Genomic DNA, 19767 nt, shown 5'->3' on the forward strand with positions numbered 1-19767 from the left:
CACACACACACACACACACACACACACACACACACACACAGCCTGTCTCATACTACAGAGCTCGCAAGCTCCTGTGCTGCAAGGGCCTTGGTGCTGAACATGAAAACCTCAATTCCAAGGAAGTATCACAAGTATCACCAGTCTAAAAACCACACCCTGGCTCATCACAAGTTAGGAACCATATACGCCATTTTTTATTTTTTACCTCTATAACATAACCACAAATGCATTCCAGCATTAATATTGCAGAGAGAGGATTGTAAAGAGTGATCAGAATTCTCTTGTGTAAAGTGTTGTCAAGGGAGAACTGGAAAGAGAATGGTTAACTTTAAAGAAAAGCCAAACTGTTGCCTCATTAGAGAGAAATGATGTTTCTGTGCGTGAACCTTGAATTTAGACTGACTGAGACCGACAACACAGTGCCTAGAAGCTGGCATCAGAGAAGGATGGGAAAGAGAGAGCCAGCAGGGAGGAAAGATGTGGAGGGCAGTTTCTAAGAGCCTTAGACATCTGTTCTGTCTTGAGTAAGGTGACTGTGCAGAATCTGGAGCAGGAGGAAAAGTCACCGAAACAGCTTTTCAGGGCTGCAGGCAGTATTAACAGAGAAGGAGATTAACATTGAGGACATAGCTGAAATGAGTATTTAACTTCTGAAATGAAACATCTTCAAACATCTAGGTGCAGTAAAAGAAAATAAGGATATCTAAAAGAAATACATCTCAAATTATCGTGCTTCTCTATAAAAAGTAAATGCCAGAGAATGCGTTCAGAATGTTTTGAAAGAAAAATTGCGATCCAAGAATTTTGTAAATTTCATTTCAGTGCCAATGCACAGAACAGCTTTTTTTTTTTTTTTTGATATGTACGAAGGAAGGAAATATAACACCCCACATCCCCCTCCAAAGTCTTCACGAGGGAACACCAGCTGAATAAGAATGATTTCAAAATTAAGAGGAAAGGAGATAAAATAATTATGTCACACAAGGAAGGCATCAAAATACAAAATGCTCATCAGATAGTTCAGGATGTAATGATGGGACATGCCAGGGAAGAACCTGAGTAGTGGTATGAAGGGAGAGAGTGAAAATAGAGAAGTCTTGTTGAGTCCCCCACTTTGATATTTAGATACTTTTCTGTCTGCCTTTGATAGAGATATGTCTAAAGATGAGGGGTAAGTTATAATGAAGTAAACTTAAAATGGAGACAAAATAACTTCTCTGTCTTCTGTGGTTACTGTGGCAAATAGCCATAGGCTTGGTAGCTTAAATACCATCAGTGTATTCTCTCCATACTTCTGGAGACCAGAAGTCTAAAAAAAAAATTCTACTACCCCCAAATCAAGATGTTTGAAGGGTCTTTCCTCTTCTGGAGACCCTAGGGGAAAATCTATTCCCAGCATCTTTGAGCTTCAGGTAGCTGCCAGCATCCAGACCTGATGGCCTTCATTGCAATCCCTTCCTCTGTGCTACAGTTTTACCCCCTCTCATGCCTGTGTGTCAGCTCTGTATTTTCCTCTTATGATTGCATTTTAGGATTCCCTAAATTAATTTAGGATAATCTCATATTTCAGATTCTTAGTCACACATACCAATACCTTTTTCTGTAGCATATAGTGGAGAGCAGGCATAGGTTACCAGGGTTAGGATGCAGATGTTTGAGAAGAATATTCTTTTAGCTTCCTACAATTAATAACTACATCTGAAACAAAAACTCAAAGAGCAAAACTTCAAAGCGAGCAGTGACAATGAGGTACTGCAATGATACTAGACACTTTCCCATTGTAAATATAATGGCTTAATCTCCTTCATTAAAACAAAGACTATTCAAAACAAAATCTTCCCTATGGTCTAACTGTATTCTGTTCAGAATAAAAATCAACAAAACCAAATGACATTGAAATTTCAAAAATAGAGGAGTGCCCAGAGGCATATCAAACAAGTAAAAAAATTTAAAGCCTTTATTAAAATACTGCATGATACCAATCAAATTCAAAGTTAGCAGCATCCCATGTGCCAAAGAGATTTATTTATGCGATAAAAGATACAACGAATAATGTCAGTAAAATACTGATAAATTTAGATGTAATAAGTAATGTAACAGTAAATTTATGTAACAAAAATGTTCAGGGATTTATAGGCCAAAAAGCCTACAAAATATAAACAGGAAAAGCTGAACTCTGTAGCACAGAATGCAAAATATCCAGACAACATGCGAAAGTTTGTTCAGATACTAGATTACCAACAAAGAAAAATTCTCAGTAGAATCCAAAAAGTGGGACTTATTCAACTCACATCCCTCAAACAAGTGACAAAGCTAAAATAAGTAACATTTTAAAATACCACTCAGAGAATCAAACATCTTCATAATTAACTCAAGCAAAGAAGGAAATCACAGTACAATTATAGTCGATTCATAAATGTCAACAATGGGAACTCTACACACCAACAGCATATGGGGTGCCATTCGGAGAGCAGATGGCAGCCCGAGGATAAGTCTGCCTTTTCAACACCCCACCCCCAGTTCTGACAGGCATGACCCAGGGAATGTGACATGTAAGGAAATTCTGTAAAGAGACGTGAGACTTACACTCTGCTGGACCCAGAGTGATTTTACTTGGGAAAATGCCAGATTGTGTCCATGTGAAGTGCCACTCTCGGGCTGACTCTAAAACCATCCACTTGATGTTTTTGAGCAAATTCGGGTTTACTAAATTCTCGAAACAGTACAGAGAATTCCCGTGTTGTTCACATCACACTACATGTCTCCTGTTATTAACATCTTGCATGCATGTGGTATCAAGCTGGTTGAGTAGTCTTGATACATTATCGATAACTAAGCTGTATGGTTTATGCTGAGGTTCAGTCTCCGTCACTACATTCTGTGGGCTTTAACGGTGGCATGATGATGCCTATCTACCACCAGTTTTGTTCAGACGAGAGTTGCTGGTCTATGTGTGTCCAGTCTGCCTTTCTTCTTACAAATCCTATATATATAGGATTTGTATATATATATATATATACATATATATATATATATATATATATATATATATATATATATATATATATATATAGCCTGAGGACATGTCTGCTTCCTTACCACCCTATCTCCAGCTCTGACAGACATGGCCTAGGACATGGAAGTGAGATTTAACTGCTGGAAGATACATACATACATACATACATACATACATACATACATATGTGTGTGTGTATGTAAGTGTGTGTGTGTTCAGCTGAAGTCACATGGTATTTAGCTGACTAGTTTGGCTCCTTCTGTATCACTGTGTGATTTGCTATTTTTCCATGTGGGTAAGTAGCTTATTTTCTTATAATAAAAAAAAAAACCCTCATGTTCATTACATGAACATGACATACTTTGTCACTCCTTGTTGAACTTGCTGGACATCTTGGTTGGTAGCAGGTGTTGGTGATTACTGGAGCTGCAGAAACCACCTTTATGCAGGTTTTTGTCCACTCAATTGCACAAGTCTCTATGATCATAGTTGCTCAACTGTGTAGTGAGATTAACTTGGTTGGTTTTCAGAGCAGCTGTATCATCTTTAATTCTATCGGCAGTGAGTGTACGTTCTTGTTAAAGTACATTTGTACCAGTGTTTGGTATTGTCAGTTTGTCTTTAAGCTGGGTGATGTGGAAGGCATGAATAGTGGTACCTTGCTCTGATTTGCAATACACTAATGAGATGCATGTTTGCCATCTTTAGTGATGTTACCACTTTTTCCTATTTTAAGGGGGTTGCTTTTATATTGCAGCCTTTTAAATTGCCCAGTTACCCCATAATAGTTTTATGGCATTACATTCATGTTTGTGATTCATATTGAGTATTTTAAAAGGTGAAATATCTGTGTTTATGTTTTCATTTTTATTGGGCACATCAATATTTTACAGAACACCTTACTGGTAACTGCAATTATTGTGACCAATTCTCTTCTTTGATAGAGACCTAAGACATTAAAACTACTCTCAATAAACAGAATTTGTCTTGCAATTAGCAAATTTGATCAAATATTTTTATTCAGTTTTACATATGTGAGTATATATTAGCTATACAGTTTATGATATCAATCATTACACACCCAAATTTACATCTCTATTTCTCAGTGGGTAGGCATCTAGAACATCTTGATCTTCTCACCATGACCACTGCTCACACCTCCAGTTGGGGATCATTCTTTCGCTTCCTTTTGGAACCCTACAGCCTTCCCAGAACTCTGGTTGCTCAAGTTTCCACTAGGCCCATTCTCCTCTTCCCTCTAGAATCCCAATCATGTCACATTTCCAGGAACCTTGATGCCCATATTGCTGATTGATCTCTTGTGCTTTGCAGGACTCATGCTGCTGCATTTGTAGGCAGAGTCCTCACTCTCACCTCCCTTGAACACTGTAATGCCACCATCTTAGTCCAGGACTCAAGATGCTCCCCCACAGCACTTTACCTCTTGCTTTTGAGCCCCACCAAGATGTCCCTAAACCAAAGAATGGATAAAGAAATTGTACATTTACGCAATGGAATACCACTCAGCTATTAAAAACAAAGAAATCATGAAATTTGTAGGCAAATGGATGGAACTAGAAAAGATCAACCTGAGTGAGGTAACCTGGAAGCAGAAAGACATTCATGGAATGAATATACTCACTTATAAGCAGATATTAGCCATATAATACAGGATAATCATACTACAATACACAGGTCTAAAGAGGCTAAATAACAAGGAAGACTCTAGGGAGGATGTGTAAGTCTCATTCAAGTGGACAAATAAATTAGACATGGGAAGCAGCTGAAGATAGGGAACAGGGTGGAAACCTACCATAAATATCCTCTGAAAGAATCCACTCAGCAGGGTATAGAAGCTGATGCTAAGATTCAGAGTCAATTTGGGCAGAGCATAGGGAGTCATAGGAAAGAGTGGGGAAGTAGAAGGACCCAAAGTGGACAGAAGCTCCAAAAGAGCCAACAAATCTGGGCCCATGGGGGCCTGCAGATACTGATGTACCAACCAAGGACCACTCATGAAAAGGACCTTGACCCCTTGCTAGATGTAGGCTATAGGCAGCCCAGTCTCCAGACTATCTCTGACATGGACTCTGTTATCCATTCTCTGGCTTTTTGATCACTTCCACCTGGATGAGAGGGGACATTGTCAGGCCACAGAGGAAGAGGATGCAAGCAGTCCTAATGAGACTTGATAGGCTGGGGTCAGAGGGCTCCCCCTTTCCGAGAAACAAGGGAAAAATATAGAGGAGAAGAGAGAGGGAGGGTGGGACTGGGAGGAGACAAGGGAGGGGGCTACCATTGGAATGTAAAGTGAATAATTTATAAAAAAAACAAATTTAAATTAAAAAAAAAAGAGAAAGTTGAACCTGCTTTTCCTCCTGTGGAAACTTCAGTCTCTTCCTCTTAGAAAGAGCACACTCTCCCCTCCTGCCCACTGATGTCCACCATCAGAGAGTTGTACTTTCCTCACAGGTAGAGTACTTGTCTACCTTGCCCCCTAGCACTCTATTCTCACCATCTGAGGACCTTGGTGTGTCCCTAATCACTGCAAAATCTTCATTTTTTTATTGCATTTCAATAAAGTATTTATTTTATTTTTATTTTATGGGTACAGGTGCTTTGCCTACATGTATGTATGTGCACCATATCCATGTGGCACCTGCAGGGGCCAGAGGAAAGCATCATATCTTCTGGCACTGCAGTTACAGACAGTTGTTTCCCCACAGGAAATGATTTCACCTGCCCCCTTGCAGGCAAATGACCCCTCTCTATCATGATATATGTCAGTCGCCTGTTCACCCCTAAGGATGGAGGCTACCTTCCATATCCACTGGTACTCAAACCACTGCTTGTCCAGACTCTTGTGGAGTTTCTCCCAGCTTTCCTAATTAGAAGCTGTATCACCAATACCTGAGCCTATCAGCCCCACCAACATAGCATTTCTTAGAGCAAGTTCTCCTTAGGTCAGAGGCCACACCCCGCTAACTCTACACCTCACTCTCCTATCTACTAACCCACACAAAGCACTTGCTGGGCTGGTCAGGGCCTGTGCCTTTCCCTAGTTGAACTGGAATTGCCTCAACTACCTGTCTCATAACATTAACTGGCCACAGGACTGAAGTTCAAGTATATTCCAGCTATTCCAAACCCAGCAAAATCAGCATAACAAAAGAATACAGATTAAAACACCTTTTCAACACAGGTGATCCAGAACTCATATCACTTTGATTGAAAAGCACAGAAGTCTATCTTAAACTGACAAGTTTAAGATATCTTAAACTTTCATAATATTTTATCTTTCATAATATTGAAATGTACTATAGAGGTTGCTGAGGAAGAAAACCCATGAATGGTTGTATCCAGCACTGGACCCTGTATTCTACGATACTGACTTGTCAGGTAGGATGTACCTACCGATGCAACAGTGGCACAGGAATTATGAAGGTAACTAACTACATTCTTACTGAATTTTATGCCTGATTTACAGAAGAAGATCCATGCCTAGAACTGTAATCCTGGTCAAAAGCTCATGGCTGGGGAGCTCATAAGCCTTAGTGTAGAATTTGCTATTGTTATTTTGCTAAAGATTATCGTATTAAAGTGTCTGCTAAATATTTTTGCTTATAACCACAGACCTGGGCTGCTCTCAGTCACGGTTAGAGAAGCTTCTTTCTGCACTTGGCAGCAGTCAACGGAGTGATGCATGACTCAAAGTTCTGACAATAAGAGATTTAGTGTTCATCCCCAAAGGCCATCGATCTCATCCTTTCCACTTATCTTATGAAAGATAACTGGCATGAAGGAACTTTCCTGGCCAGTTAAATATAGACTTCTGTGCTCTCCAATCAAAGTGACTTGAGTTCGGGATCACTCGTATTGAAAAGGTATTTTAATCTGTATTTTTTTGTTATGCTGATTTTGCTAAATAAGTGGAAAATGAATAAGTGGAACATCTTAGAAGAGAAAGCAGAATTAATGCAAGATCCAGGGAATGGGGGAGAATGTTCAAAGTTCTGTCTTTTGGACATGACATGGCTATCATAATCATGAAGTTACTTATACATGACCTGAACAAGATCAAACCAGTCAAATTCCCACATAGACATTGTAGGTGATCTCCAGGACCCACCCCTTACTGAGGACTATTTGCATAGGATAATTTCTAGAATAGGCAGAATCATTCTTTTGAAGATGTGACCACTGACAGGATTCCAACATTCCAGTGGATGGCCAGCACACCATACATATATGGGCAGCAGGAAAAACACACATATTTGTTTTCTACAGGAAACATATCTAAGCTTAAAAGATGGGTATCATCTTAGAGTTAAAAAGATGGATAAAAGTACTCTAATCAAACGGGACCACAAAACAAGGAAGCATCACTATCCCGATATCTGACAAAATAGACTTCAAATTAAATTAATCAGAAAAGATAAACGAGAACACTTTGTTCTAATAAGGGAACAGTTAAAGATATTAGTATAGCCAACAAAGGACACACAGAGAAAGAAATCATAGATATACTTCCATTCACAATAGCCTGCAAAGAAAATAAAAAGAGAATAAACCTAACTAAATAAATGAAGGACTTCTACAATGAAAACTTAAAACCTTTAAAAAAAAGAGATAGAGAAAGACACTAGAAAAATGGCATCTTATGCTCATGGGTTGGTAGAATGTGGTGAAGAACATTTTACTGAAAGCTATTATAGATTCAGTGCAGTTCCAATCAAAGTCCCTATATCATCTTCACAGCAAAAGAAAAATCTATCCTAAAACTGATATTCATGTCTAACTACAAAATTGATATTCATTTGTAACTGAGTTGCCAAAACAGTCCCATATAAAAAGAACAATCCTGGAGAGAGTGCCATTTCAGATATTAAGCCATAGTGTGTGCTGAATCATTTTGTGACTTCTGAGTACTGAACTCTTCTTGCATCCTTGAAACAAATTTTACTTTTGTAAGATGTGTGATCCTCAACGTGCTATGGAAATTATTTTACTAACATCTTATTGATTTTCTTGCATTTCTGCTAATAAGAGGTATTGGCCTCTGGGTTTTGTTTCCTGTAGTGTTTCAGCCTTGGTATAAAGATAGCGCCAGCCTTGAGAAATGAGTTTGGATGTATTCCCTATTCAATTACTATGAAAAAGATTTTGAAATAGATGGGTGCTAATTTTTAAAAAAATATTTTGGAGAATAAATCAATACAGACATCTGGGCCTGGAACATTTTTGGTTGGGAATTGTTTTGTTGGTATCCAATCTGGTATTCGTTATTGCTCTCTTTAAACTTTATACTAGTTTATTATTTTAACTTTGCTGCTAGTACATTTCAGTTTCTTTCATGTTATCTGATTTGTTGTCATATACTGATTCATACTAATCTCAGGGTTGTTGGTATTTGTGTGATATTAGATTTAATGTTTTTCCTATAACTTAATTTATTGGTAGGAATTTCTATTTTTATAAGTGAAAAAATGATCAATTTAATTTGTCCTTTCAAAAAAGGAACTCAGTTTTATTGATCTTTTCTACTACTGTTTACTCTCCATTTTACTTCTTCCTTATTCTTTATTTCAGATTGTGGTAGTTTGACTGAAAGTGGTCCCCATAGGCTCATTGGGAGTGGCACTGTGAGGAAGTATGGTCTTATTGGAGTAGGTATAGTATTGTTGGAGGAAGTACATCACTGAGGGTGGGCTTTGAGGTTTCAGAAGCTCAAGCCAGGCCCAGTGGCTCAATGTCTTTTCCTGTTGCACTCAGATCCAGATGTGGTGTGGTCATAGTGTCTCCTCACAGCTGTAAAACACTGACAAAAACACAGTTTGGTTCTTTTTTTCTGCAGAATTTAGAATGATTTTGTTCTTTCCTTTGCTTCTTGAGTTAAGAGGTAAGCTGTGCATTTTGTTTCTCTCTTCTTTCTTAGTATAGTTTATTGCTGCTAACACTCCCATCCTCGCTGTTATTTTTTTAACATGGCCTTAAAAAATATATATATTGAAATTCAATTTGTTTCAAACTTTTTGAGTTTCTCTTTGATTTTTAAAAAATCCCTAGGTTATATAAAAACTTTCTGCACATTACTGCCTGCCTTCTAGTTTTCTTCCATGGCAGCTGTAAAAGCAGTGTACTTTCATGCAGGTTTTCAATTTATTAAGACTTGCTTTATTCCATCTATGCTTTGAATGTGGTTGATAATGTGATTGATTTCCACACTGCTAATGAAAACATTTTCTATCTTTCTATCCTCAGATTTCTGTATGATCCGATTTTAACATTTTGAATGTTTATTACTATTTACCATTTGGCAAATAAATGGCTTATGCACTCAGTTCACTGGCCATATTTAAATACCTTATCTTAAATCTTTATGTAGCACACTCACTGGCTGTAATTCCTCAGAAATAATTTCATATTTTGTATTTTTTCCTATAAATGAGACATTCTTTTTTGCTTCTTTACTAAATATTTCATTTTTTTGTTGAAAACCAGCAGTTATGCAAAGTCACTGAATTTTTGTTTATTTACTTCTTTATTCTTCTATTTAAATTGACAGGTAAAACGTTTGTAAATTTATGGTTCACAGCAAGGTGCATACTTGTGTGCACCATGAACTGGCCAGAGCAAGCTATTCACATGCTTATTTTTTTAGTAGTAAGAATACATAAAATTTAATCTCTTAACATTTTCCCAGTACACAAGATATTTTATCAACTGTGGGTATCATGGCATGCAATAATAGCTCTCTTGAATTTATTTCTGCAGCTAAAATGCCATGTCCTGTGACCAGTATCTTCCTAGTGAGTCCATTCTGCAGAATTTGGTAAGAACTTCATTCCATTTATGTGGGCTTAACATTTTTTAAGCATGCACATAAGATAAATTATACTTTATATTTCTTTTTGTATCTGTCTATTCCACTTAAGGTGCAGCCATCTTGTAGCAGTGTGTGTTTGTGCATATGTGTGTATAAGTGTGTGTATGAGTGTGTGAACAAGTGTAGGTATACTTGTGTGTGCGTGTGTGTGTGCATGTGTGTATGTGTCCTGTTTCTTTATCCACTCCTTTTGTGATGGACAAAGATATTCTAGGTATGGGCTAATATCAATAATGCTGCAAAAAACATGTGAGAGCCAATATTTATTTGGCATGTCAGTCTCATATGCTTAGAATATATACTCAGAAGTAGGATAGCTAGAATATGTATTAGTATTCTTTTTAATTGTTTTTGACAGTTCCATATCATTTTCCATAGTGGCTGCACATTTCCCATCTCTGCTAATAAGAAAACATTACAGGCATCAGTGTTGTCTTTCCCCATTCCCTTGTTAATTTTTGTTTTTAATAACAGCCATTCTTACCTAAAGGGTATGAGGTGACATATTACAGTTTCCATTTGCATTTCCTGGTGATTAAGGAAGCTGTGTTTTTTCAATATCTGTTAGCTATCTGTATGCCTCCTTCTGAAATGGCTATTTATGTCCTTTCGACTTTATTGATTTGTTTTAAATATGCTAGTCAGATTTCCATTGCTGTCATAAAATGTTCAATCCTGAGTAACTTTATAAAGGAAAGAGTTTATCTTACAGTCATGATCAAGCAGCTTGTTAAGCTGAGCTCTGCCTTTGACAAAGTATCCATGGCTGATAGCCAATGATGGAGCAGGAGTACAGGAAGGACCGTGGGTTGAATAGGAAACAGATGGAACCTGCTTTGCACCTTTTAGAGGAACTGCCTCTGAGCACATTCCCTGCAAGCAGGCATCTCCCACTAGGCCCCACCTCTTAATGGTTCTGGCACTCCCAACATTTCCCCTCTTTCATGGTCCAGCTTAAAAGTTGGGCCATATAAACCCTGGAAGGACACAATCCAACTAGACCTAAGCAGTAGCTCCCGTAATTGGCTTCCTTTGAGTCCTTATTTATTCTGGCAATAGTTCTTTTTAAAGACTTTTAAAATTTTATGTGTGTGCTTTGCCTGTATGAATATGTGGACACCACACACACGCTGGACCCAATAACAAGGGGAAGAAGTGCTGGACCCCATAAAACTTGAGTTAGAGATAGCTATGAGCTATGGGGGTGCTAGGAACTGAACTGGGTCCTCTGAGAGAGCAGGCTGTGCTTTTAATCCCTGAACCATTGCCCTAGCCCCTGAGAAGAAGGTTTTTCTTAAAAAAATGTATTTAGGTTTACAAATGTCTTTCTGTCCTATCGGTTGTTGCCTCACTTTATTTTTTTTGACAGGCAGAAACATTTTCTATGTTGATATATCCCCATATGTCTGGTTTTGTTTTTCTTACTTGTGCTTTTAAGATCATATTGAAAAATTTCTCACCTAGACAAATTCCATGGAGATTTTCATTTTATTTTGGTAGTTTTACAATTTTAAGTCTTCGGTTTAAATTTTTAATGCATTTTGAGTATACTTGTGTATCTGGTGTGAGATAAGGGTGTGATTTCATTCTTCTTCACATACATCCACTTTTCCCAGTGTCATTCTCTGCAGCGCCTAACTTTTCCCCATTGTGTATTCTTGGCACTGTTACTGAAAATCAGTTGTATACAAATGCATTTATTTTGGTGATTTCTGCTTAGTTCCATCTGGTAATATGGAAGCACAATCTATTTTGGCTATTTAAGCTTCATCATGAATCTCTTAAAAACTAAAGTATAATTGTATCATATACCTCTTCTTCTGTTCCCACTTATCCCTCCTGTTCACATTCACTCTCTCCAAAATTCATGGCTTCCTCTTTTTGAACCATTGTTGTCATGTATATATAAACATAAATACATATATACACATAGCCTGCTGAGTCATTTCAGTGTTGCCTGGATGTGTTTGTTCCCAGGGATGGCCACTTGGTTTTGGCTAACCAGTCAGGGGGCACTTCCCTGGAGAAGATTCATTCTCTCTCTCTCTCTCACAGCAGTTGTTAATTGCTTTTAGGTGTTTACCTAGGATGGGGATCCCATGAGATTTCCTCCATATCTGTTGGGGTGTTAACTGTTGTTGGAATTTTTCAGGTGTCCTTTAGACAGCCATGTTGTTGAAATTCTATGGGTGTAGATGCCCTGTCATAGCTAGAATACACAATCTGACAGTAGACCTCTTTGTCCACTGGATATAACAAGCTTCCTGCAACTTCTTCCAAAATGTGAATGTTTCCTGAGCCTTAAGCGTAGAGGTTCTGTTATATCAGTTGGGGCTGGGAGCACACAATCACTTGTTCTCTGCATTTAATCAGTTATGCCTTTAAGTAATAGTCTCTTTATGCCCCCCCCCCCAAAAAAAAGAAGTTTCTTTGATGAGGCATGAGATACACACTTATCTGAGGGTATAAGGATTAGTATTTGGAGTGCAGCTAGGAAACAACACTGACTTCGGAAAGTCGCAGTAGTTGGTTCTCTTCTCAGGTGTATGACCTCACTAGACACATACAGGTCATCGACAAGGTTCACACTACCAAGTGTAAGTTCCCTCCTTTGAGCGTACTTTAAATCCAATTAGACAACTGTTGGTGACCCTTAAGATGGAGACCCACTACTTCACCGCTGTTGAAATGTTGTCAGTGCAGCCCTTGTAGTTAATACGCTTGCCAGCTGAGTAGGGCTACAACACGGTAACTTGCGTAGCACCTCTGGTACTGTGAAAACTACTCCTTGGGGATGAGACTTCCGGGTCAATTCCAGCTTAATCACACTAAGTCCCTATACCTAAAGTACATCATTTTTTTTTTCAGCAAAAACTTTATGCTCAAGTTCTAGGAGACATTCACAAGCAATGGCAATAGCCTATATTGCTTTGACAAGGTATTTCATGCTTCATGCATTATACTGCAGTTTTCTTAGACAGGTTATGGCTCTTGAGGGAAACATTACAGTCTCAAGTGTTGATATATTTATATATATATATATATATATACATATATATATGATATATGGTATAGATGATATATGGTATAGATGATATATATATGAACACATACATATATAAATATATTAATTCTTTCTATCATTTCTGTTCCTATATATGTGTGTATGATACATGCGTGTGTTTAGGTAAATATAATAATGACTGCCTATGCCTTTTTAAGGCATCCTTAGTGTTATTTATTCCTTCTGCTTCCCTCTCTTTCTATACTGCCTTCTCTCCTCTCCCTGCAGTTTAAGTCCCTCCCCATTCCCATTTCTTTTTTCATAATACCTATATCCTACTGTTCCACATTCTAGGACTCCTCCCCCAATTCTTGTTCCCATTTACTTTAATGTTTTCTGTGATAACTCCAGCTTATATGCTCATAACTATAGGTTTGGAACTAAGAACTATGAATTAGAAAATACAAGATTTGCCTTTCTGTGTCTGCACCACCTCACTCAGCATAATGTATGGTGGCTTACATTTACCTGGAAAACCCTTGGTTTCATTTTTCTTTATGGCTGAGGAGAATTCCATTGTGCATCTGTACCATATTTTCATTATTCATTCATTGAGTGAAGGACATTTATGTTGTTTCCATTCGCTAACTATTTTGAATACAGCAGTAACAAGCATGGCTGAGCAAATATTGGACATATGCCAAACTCTGGTATAGCTCTGATGTGAGAGATTTATTTTTGGCTTCTTGAAAATTCTCTACAGTGATTTCCAGAGTGGTGGTATCAGTTTGCAATGCCACCAACAATGAATGCAGTTTCTCCAATCCCTACAATCTCACCAGCATTTCTTTTCAGTTGTTTTCTTAATTCTTAATATTAGCCAGTCTGACTAAGGTGAGACAGTTGTCACAGTTTGCATTTTCTGAATTGCTAAGGATGATGAATACCTTCTGAGCTATTTACTAGCTATTATAATTTCTTCCTTTGAAAACTCTATTCAGGCCCACAGCCCATTGTTTAAACATGAAGACTACCAGAGACACTCAGCTATGTGTGTTAAACAATGGCCAGGTTTTTGGCCTTTCCCTCAGGAGTTGTCATTGCTGGCCTAGCTGGACCACAGCATGCTAGCCACTTTAATAAGTTCCATTTCATATATTCATATATTCATATATACATATATGCATATATACATATGTATATATACACATACATATGTATATATTCACTCATTCTATCAGTGAAAATCTCCTCTGGAGAACCTTCACTTATGTAAAGTGAAGTTTTTTTCCTACTTATGTAAAGAGAGTTGTGGACATTTTGATTAAGATTGTGTTGACTATGTAAATTGCTTTTAGTAATGTCATTTTCAAAATATTACTTCCATCAAACCACTAGCATAGTCCCACCACCACCATTTTATCTCTTAACTTATTTGAAGTTTTCATTGTAGAAGTCTTTTACCTCCTTTGTTAGATATATTTCTTGATATTTTTTGAGGCCTTTGTGAATGATTTCTTTCTCAGGATGTTTGTGTTGCTATAGATAGAGACTACTGAGTTTTGTAAGTTGATTCAGCATCCTGTTACTTTGTTGAACTTGTTGATAATCTACAGAAGTTTCCTGATGAAATACGGTATCTCTGTGGTTACTATATCATCCGAAGACAGGAAAATTTTGAATAGCTCTTTTTCCTGTTTCTATCCCTTTATTTTCTTATTTTTCAGCTAGTGCTTCAAGCACTATACTGAAAAGAAGTGGTAACAGTGAACAAGTGGACAGCCATCTCTTGTTATTAACTCTGATGAGGCCACTCAGAGAGTTTTTTATTTAGGTTGATGTTGGCTGTGGCTTTGTCATAGAAGCCCCTCATTACGTTGAGGTATCTTTCTTCCAGTCCTATCTAGGACTTTTACCATGACGGTATGTTGGATATTTCATCAAAACCTTTTTCTGTGCCCACTGAGTTATGTAATTTTTGTCTTTAAGTCTATTGATTTGGTTTATTATATTCATTGACTTGTGCATATTGAACCATCCCCAATTCTTGGTGATAATGCTAACTTGATCACAGTGGGTGATTTTTTTTCTATTTGTCTGTATTCTGTTTGCAAGTTTGAAATATTACATCAGACAAATAAACAAAGAGAGAAGTCCACACGGCCAGGTGTCATCATAAAAACACAAATAATGAAAAGGGCCAACACAGTATTTTTCCCCAAATATATCATTCCTATGGAAACTATCTCCAGTGAGAATTATGCAAATGAATTGCAGGATACAAAACTGAAAAGTACAACCATAAACTTCATCAAAGAATTCAAGGAGTCAGAAGAATATACAAATAATTCAATGAGTTTAAACATAATAATAGTAAATGCCTGAGTAATCCTTAAGAAAATACAAATGTACAGGTGAATTAACTGGTGAAGAAAATTCAGGATTTGGAAGCTGAATTTAATAAAAACATAGAAATATCAAAGAGAATTCAAGTCAATATGAAAATGGAATTGAAAAATTCAATAACCCAATTAGAAATTCTGTTGAGTTTCTTTCTTCCTATTCCTGATTTCTTCAATACTTCAGACTAAAAAAAAGGAATGAGTACAACCAACAGAATCTAGAAAAGAACAAATGAACATGATAGAGTGTAGGAGAAAAAGAAAGAACAAATGAAGCTGTGACTACTGAAAAACTAAGGAGACTAAGAATGCGAACAGTAGAACAAACAAAATGTCTGAAATCAAAACTCTTCAATAGTATTAATGGCTTCAATTCTCCAGTCTTAAAATGCAGGCCAGTTGAGTGGGTTGAGAAACAAAATCTGTCTTTATATTGTCTTCAAGAAACTTATCTTAACTAAAAAGATAGTTACAACCTTACAGTGAATGACAGAAAAAACAATTCCAAGGAAATAGAAAGTGATGCAGGCAGGTGTTGCTTTAGACTCCAAAGTAAAAGCAATCAGAAGAAAGAAAGATGGTCGTTTCATTCTAATCATTCTATCAAGGAAAAAAATTATCTATTATAAGCCAATGTTAAATCTACATGCACCAAACTCTAGTGCACCCAGTTTCATAAAAAGTGCAATACTGGAATTAAAGACACACATTAACATTAACCCACTAAGAGAAGGCGACATTACCATGAATTTATTAAATCAAGTAGTGTGACAGATGTAGCTTTTTATCTCCTTTTTCAATACTGATTCATTTACTTGGGGTGTTTGTGATTCTATATATTAAGTAGTTGTGCTTTTTATTTGTGTGAGAAACGTGATTGGAATTTTGCCTGGATTACACTGCATCTGTCGATCATTTAAAGCGATTTTAGAAAAAAAAATCTAATCCATGGGTGTTAACTATCTTTCAATTTATTTGTGTCTTATTTAATTTTTTTTTAAATTAGTTAATTGTAGATTTGTAATTTCTAGCTTATAGGCCTGACAGATAGATTCCTTATTGTTGTATATTTTTGTAGTTATTATAAATAGAATGGTTTTCATAATTTCTATTTTGAATAATTTTTTATGTAAACATGCTCCATATTTTTGTTTTGGTTTTATATTCTGAAAAATATGAGTTTTATTTATTACTTCTAATTTTTAGCAGGTTCTTTAGAGGCATTTTTGCTTTTGCATCTCTAATTTGGAAGCCTTTCTTTCTTTCTGTTGGTAGTCCTTCCAGTTGAGTGAGGTGGCAGCATCCTTCTCTATTGCTGGTCTTAGACAAGGAACATTGCCTTGTCACCACTGTTGAATATGGTGTTAGCCATGGTCCTGCCACATATGACATTTCTTGTATGAGTTGCTTTCTTCCTAGTCCTAATTTCTCAAGAATTTTTTTAATCATGTAAAGATGCCAAACAACATCAGATGTCTCAGTCCTGGGCAATAACTTTGGGCCATCCCCATTTCTTTCTGACAATTTCACAGTCTAGAGTAGGTACTGATTGTCTAGGGGCTTAGGAACATGTCAGAGATTTTTCAAAGCCCCTATAAGTGTGTTACTATTGAGCTTACACTTTAAAATTTGTTCCATTTATTGTTTTCCTCAACAGTTATTTCATAACTAAGGCTTCCGTGAGGTTAATGAATTTCTTATAATTATTTTTAACAAATACCCAGAGGAGAAAAAGTTTACAATGGAAAAGTTCAGAGTAAGGTAAAATACAGACAACCTTGAAAATCCAGTCTTCCAAAAGGACTGCCAGACACTTCAAATAATGGTAGTTCTCTGGGGAAAAGCTTTGAAAGATTCTACCCAGATCTGCTCTCTCCATGGCTGGTAGAATTTTTGTTTTTACAGTGAAGAAAAGCTGTTAATTTTCAAGGCTACTACAGAGATGGCCACTGCAGAATGGGAATAATGAAGGTTAGACCCCCACAAAGATCCCTTTCCCTCCAGTCAGCTCGTCTCTTTCATCAGTGTTCCTTGGTTGCTGCAAGCCTTTGCTTAATTTCCAGAACCCCACAAAACTTTATTCCAGCAACTTTCTGACATCTTCTTGCTGCCACCATAGGGGAAAGAACCATTGGAGTTTTCCTGCCAATCTTATATACTATTATTTTAGCATTTGTTATAAATATAATTGGTAGAAATGTTACTGATATGGATACGGTCACAGTTTAAAGTTGGTAAATATAAAAAAAAAAAAAAAAACAACCCATGGATTATAACTGTGCTTTTGGAATGTGTGATGGTATATTTAGTAGCCAACCTCCAAAAGGTCTCCAATAAACTTTATCTCTTGCTTTCAGTCTCTCCAATGCTGACCTACGTGCCCAAAAGAAAAACGTGGAAGCCATAGTGTGTAACTGCTGAGGCCGTTTCATGAAGACGTGGGCATTTCTACTGTGGTCACCGTGACCAACTGTTCTTGATAAACCCAGTTGCTGTGCTGGGAAGATACTAGTGGGCACCCGTGGAGAGGCCCATTGGAGAGAAAGTGAGCATTCTGCTCAGACCACACATGAACCACCGATTATGTGTCATGAACGATCTGGTCCCAAGTCTGCCCTCCAAAGGCCCAGTGCAATGAATCAAGCAATAGAACCTTGTGGTTAGCTTATACCTGGCCTATATAACCATCCAACCTATTCCTGTATTTCTGAAAAATAAACACCATGAAAGGATAAATACATATGTTTTAGGCAATTAAGTCTTATTATAATTTGTACTTCGGCAATCCATTACTGAAATAATGGAATAATTAAAATCAACTCTCTACACAAAAGTATTCTCAACAAGAAGGTATAAGATATTTGCCCTAGAAGTAGTGCAGATTAATGACCGCAGCCCTGGCATGCTCAAAGGATTTGTAACAAATTCACTCTAAGAAAATACCATTCCTTTGCCATGCCTCCTTTTAAAGTCATATTCAGAGCACACAAAATATTATCATTACAACTACTCTGATTGGTTTCCCAACAATGAAACAAGTGTTACCAAGACTTGAAGGTAATAAAATGAATGAAACCATAATCTACTTCTGAAAATGGGTATAAATATTCTGAAATGCCTAACAAGCAGACTCTAAGAAGGCAATGCTTTTCGGATGTACTGTTGTGCATCTGTAAAGCTGAAATAACTTAGACTAGAAAAACTGCAGGAGAACAGAAACTACATTAATGGGGAGTAATTGTAAGAGTTCAGAGCACAGGGGCTCTCGCTGAGCCCACTGTTCATTGATTGGCTAAGCCGACTGACCAGTGAGCTGCAGGGGTTGGAAGGTCTCTGTCTTGCCACTGCTGGGGTCACAGATGCGCACGACCTTTCTTGGCTTTTATGTGGATGTTGGTGGCACAAGCTCAGCTCTTCGTGAGTGCAGGAGGAAAGGTTTAGGAGTTATTTCCCTGTAATTCCCAGAGCTGATGTCAGTTTCAGTGTGGCTCGTCACGCTGAGGGGTGCTTGCCATACCTGCAAGTAGCGGACTACTCGGCAGACTAGGTCGGGGGCCATGAAGTCTCCGGTGAATCGCCAAATGATGTCTGTCAGGATGTTGATCAGGCCTGTGAAGGAATCTAACAAAGACGTGCTATTTAGCATCAATCGCTCCAAAGTTTGTGGATACACTGCAGCAAAAACAAATTCCTGGGTCAGTTTTGTTTTCTCTCAGCTTGGCAGATGGCTGTGGAAGAAAAGGGAAGCATGGCAGGAGTTGCTTCTCTTTAAATATCTGTGTTTTTTTGCATCTAGAGATGATTTCAGCTTTGAATGGGGAGGAATCAATGGTTTCAGGAGAGCTGGTACTTTCCTAAAGCTAGTACTGTGTAGAGATTCAAAAGAAGACAAAACTGAAAGCAGAAAATGCTTATGTAATTCATCTCTGCCCTACAGAGGGGTGATCCATCATCTCATTGTAGTATTGTGACTTAAACCCAGGACCTCACAAATGCTAGGAATATGTCCTAATGCTGAGCTACCACCAGGCCTATTTATTTTTATTAAAATACATTAGCTGTTTAAGATAATGGGTCTCATCATTTCATTTTTAGACTTGCATATACCATCCTTACATAATACTCATATCTATTCCTTCCTCTCACATCAACTATGAAGTTTACTTATGTTTCAAAATCACTCCTTTAACTCACCATTATATTTTCATGCTCCCCTCCCTCAAAGATAGAGTCAATATATGAGAGAAAACATACTTGTTTTTCTGGGTCTGGCTTATTTTACTCAACCGGACTATTTCTGGATCCATCTATATTCCTATAAATGATATTTTGTTTTTATGCATAAATTTATACTGGCATATATAATGTGTATATGCGCCACACTGTAAAAATCCATTTCTCCATTGAGAGCCACCTAGGCTGTTGCTGTTCTGGCTTTGATTCCTTTAGCTATGTACTT

At 37.4% G+C, this 19767-nt stretch overlaps 1 protein-coding gene and 2 long non-coding RNA genes across 4 annotated transcripts in view; 2 read left to right on the forward strand and 1 right to left on the reverse strand.

Moving 5' to 3' along the window:
* LOC129672104 (uncharacterized) overlaps positions 1-6876 on the forward strand; it is a 13760-nt gene extending 6884 nt beyond the window's left edge. Inside the window, exons 2-3 of the long non-coding RNA XR_008719458.1 lie at positions 6340-6460; positions 6650-6876. This is a non-coding gene — a long non-coding RNA (uncharacterized LOC129672104). The remainder of the gene's footprint in view (positions 1-6339; positions 6461-6649) is intronic.
* Positions 1-19767, reverse strand: part of Npsr1 (neuropeptide S receptor 1) — a 234198-nt gene that overhangs the window by 33925 nt on the left and 180506 nt on the right. Inside the window, exon 3 of one of the 2 annotated variants that reach the window (XM_055601362.1) lies at positions 18826-18929. The exons of the other annotated variant lie outside the window; for it this stretch is intronic. Within the exon in view, the coding sequence (XP_055457337.1) occupies positions 18826-18929 (104 nt within the window). The remainder of the gene's footprint in view (positions 1-18825; positions 18930-19767) is intronic. 2 annotated transcript variants of the gene reach the window in all.
* LOC129672103 (uncharacterized) lies at positions 8684-18044 on the forward strand. Its single transcript, XR_008719457.1, has 3 exons — positions 8684-8915; positions 9791-9848; positions 17666-18044. It is a non-coding gene; the product is annotated as an uncharacterized LOC129672103 (long non-coding RNA).

The sequence above is a fragment of the Psammomys obesus genome, unplaced genomic scaffold, assembly GCF_907164565.1.
Source record: "Psammomys obesus unplaced genomic scaffold, mPsaObe1.curated_primary_1811, whole genome shotgun sequence".
Classification (NCBI taxonomy): domain Eukaryota; kingdom Metazoa; phylum Chordata; class Mammalia; order Rodentia; family Muridae; genus Psammomys; species Psammomys obesus.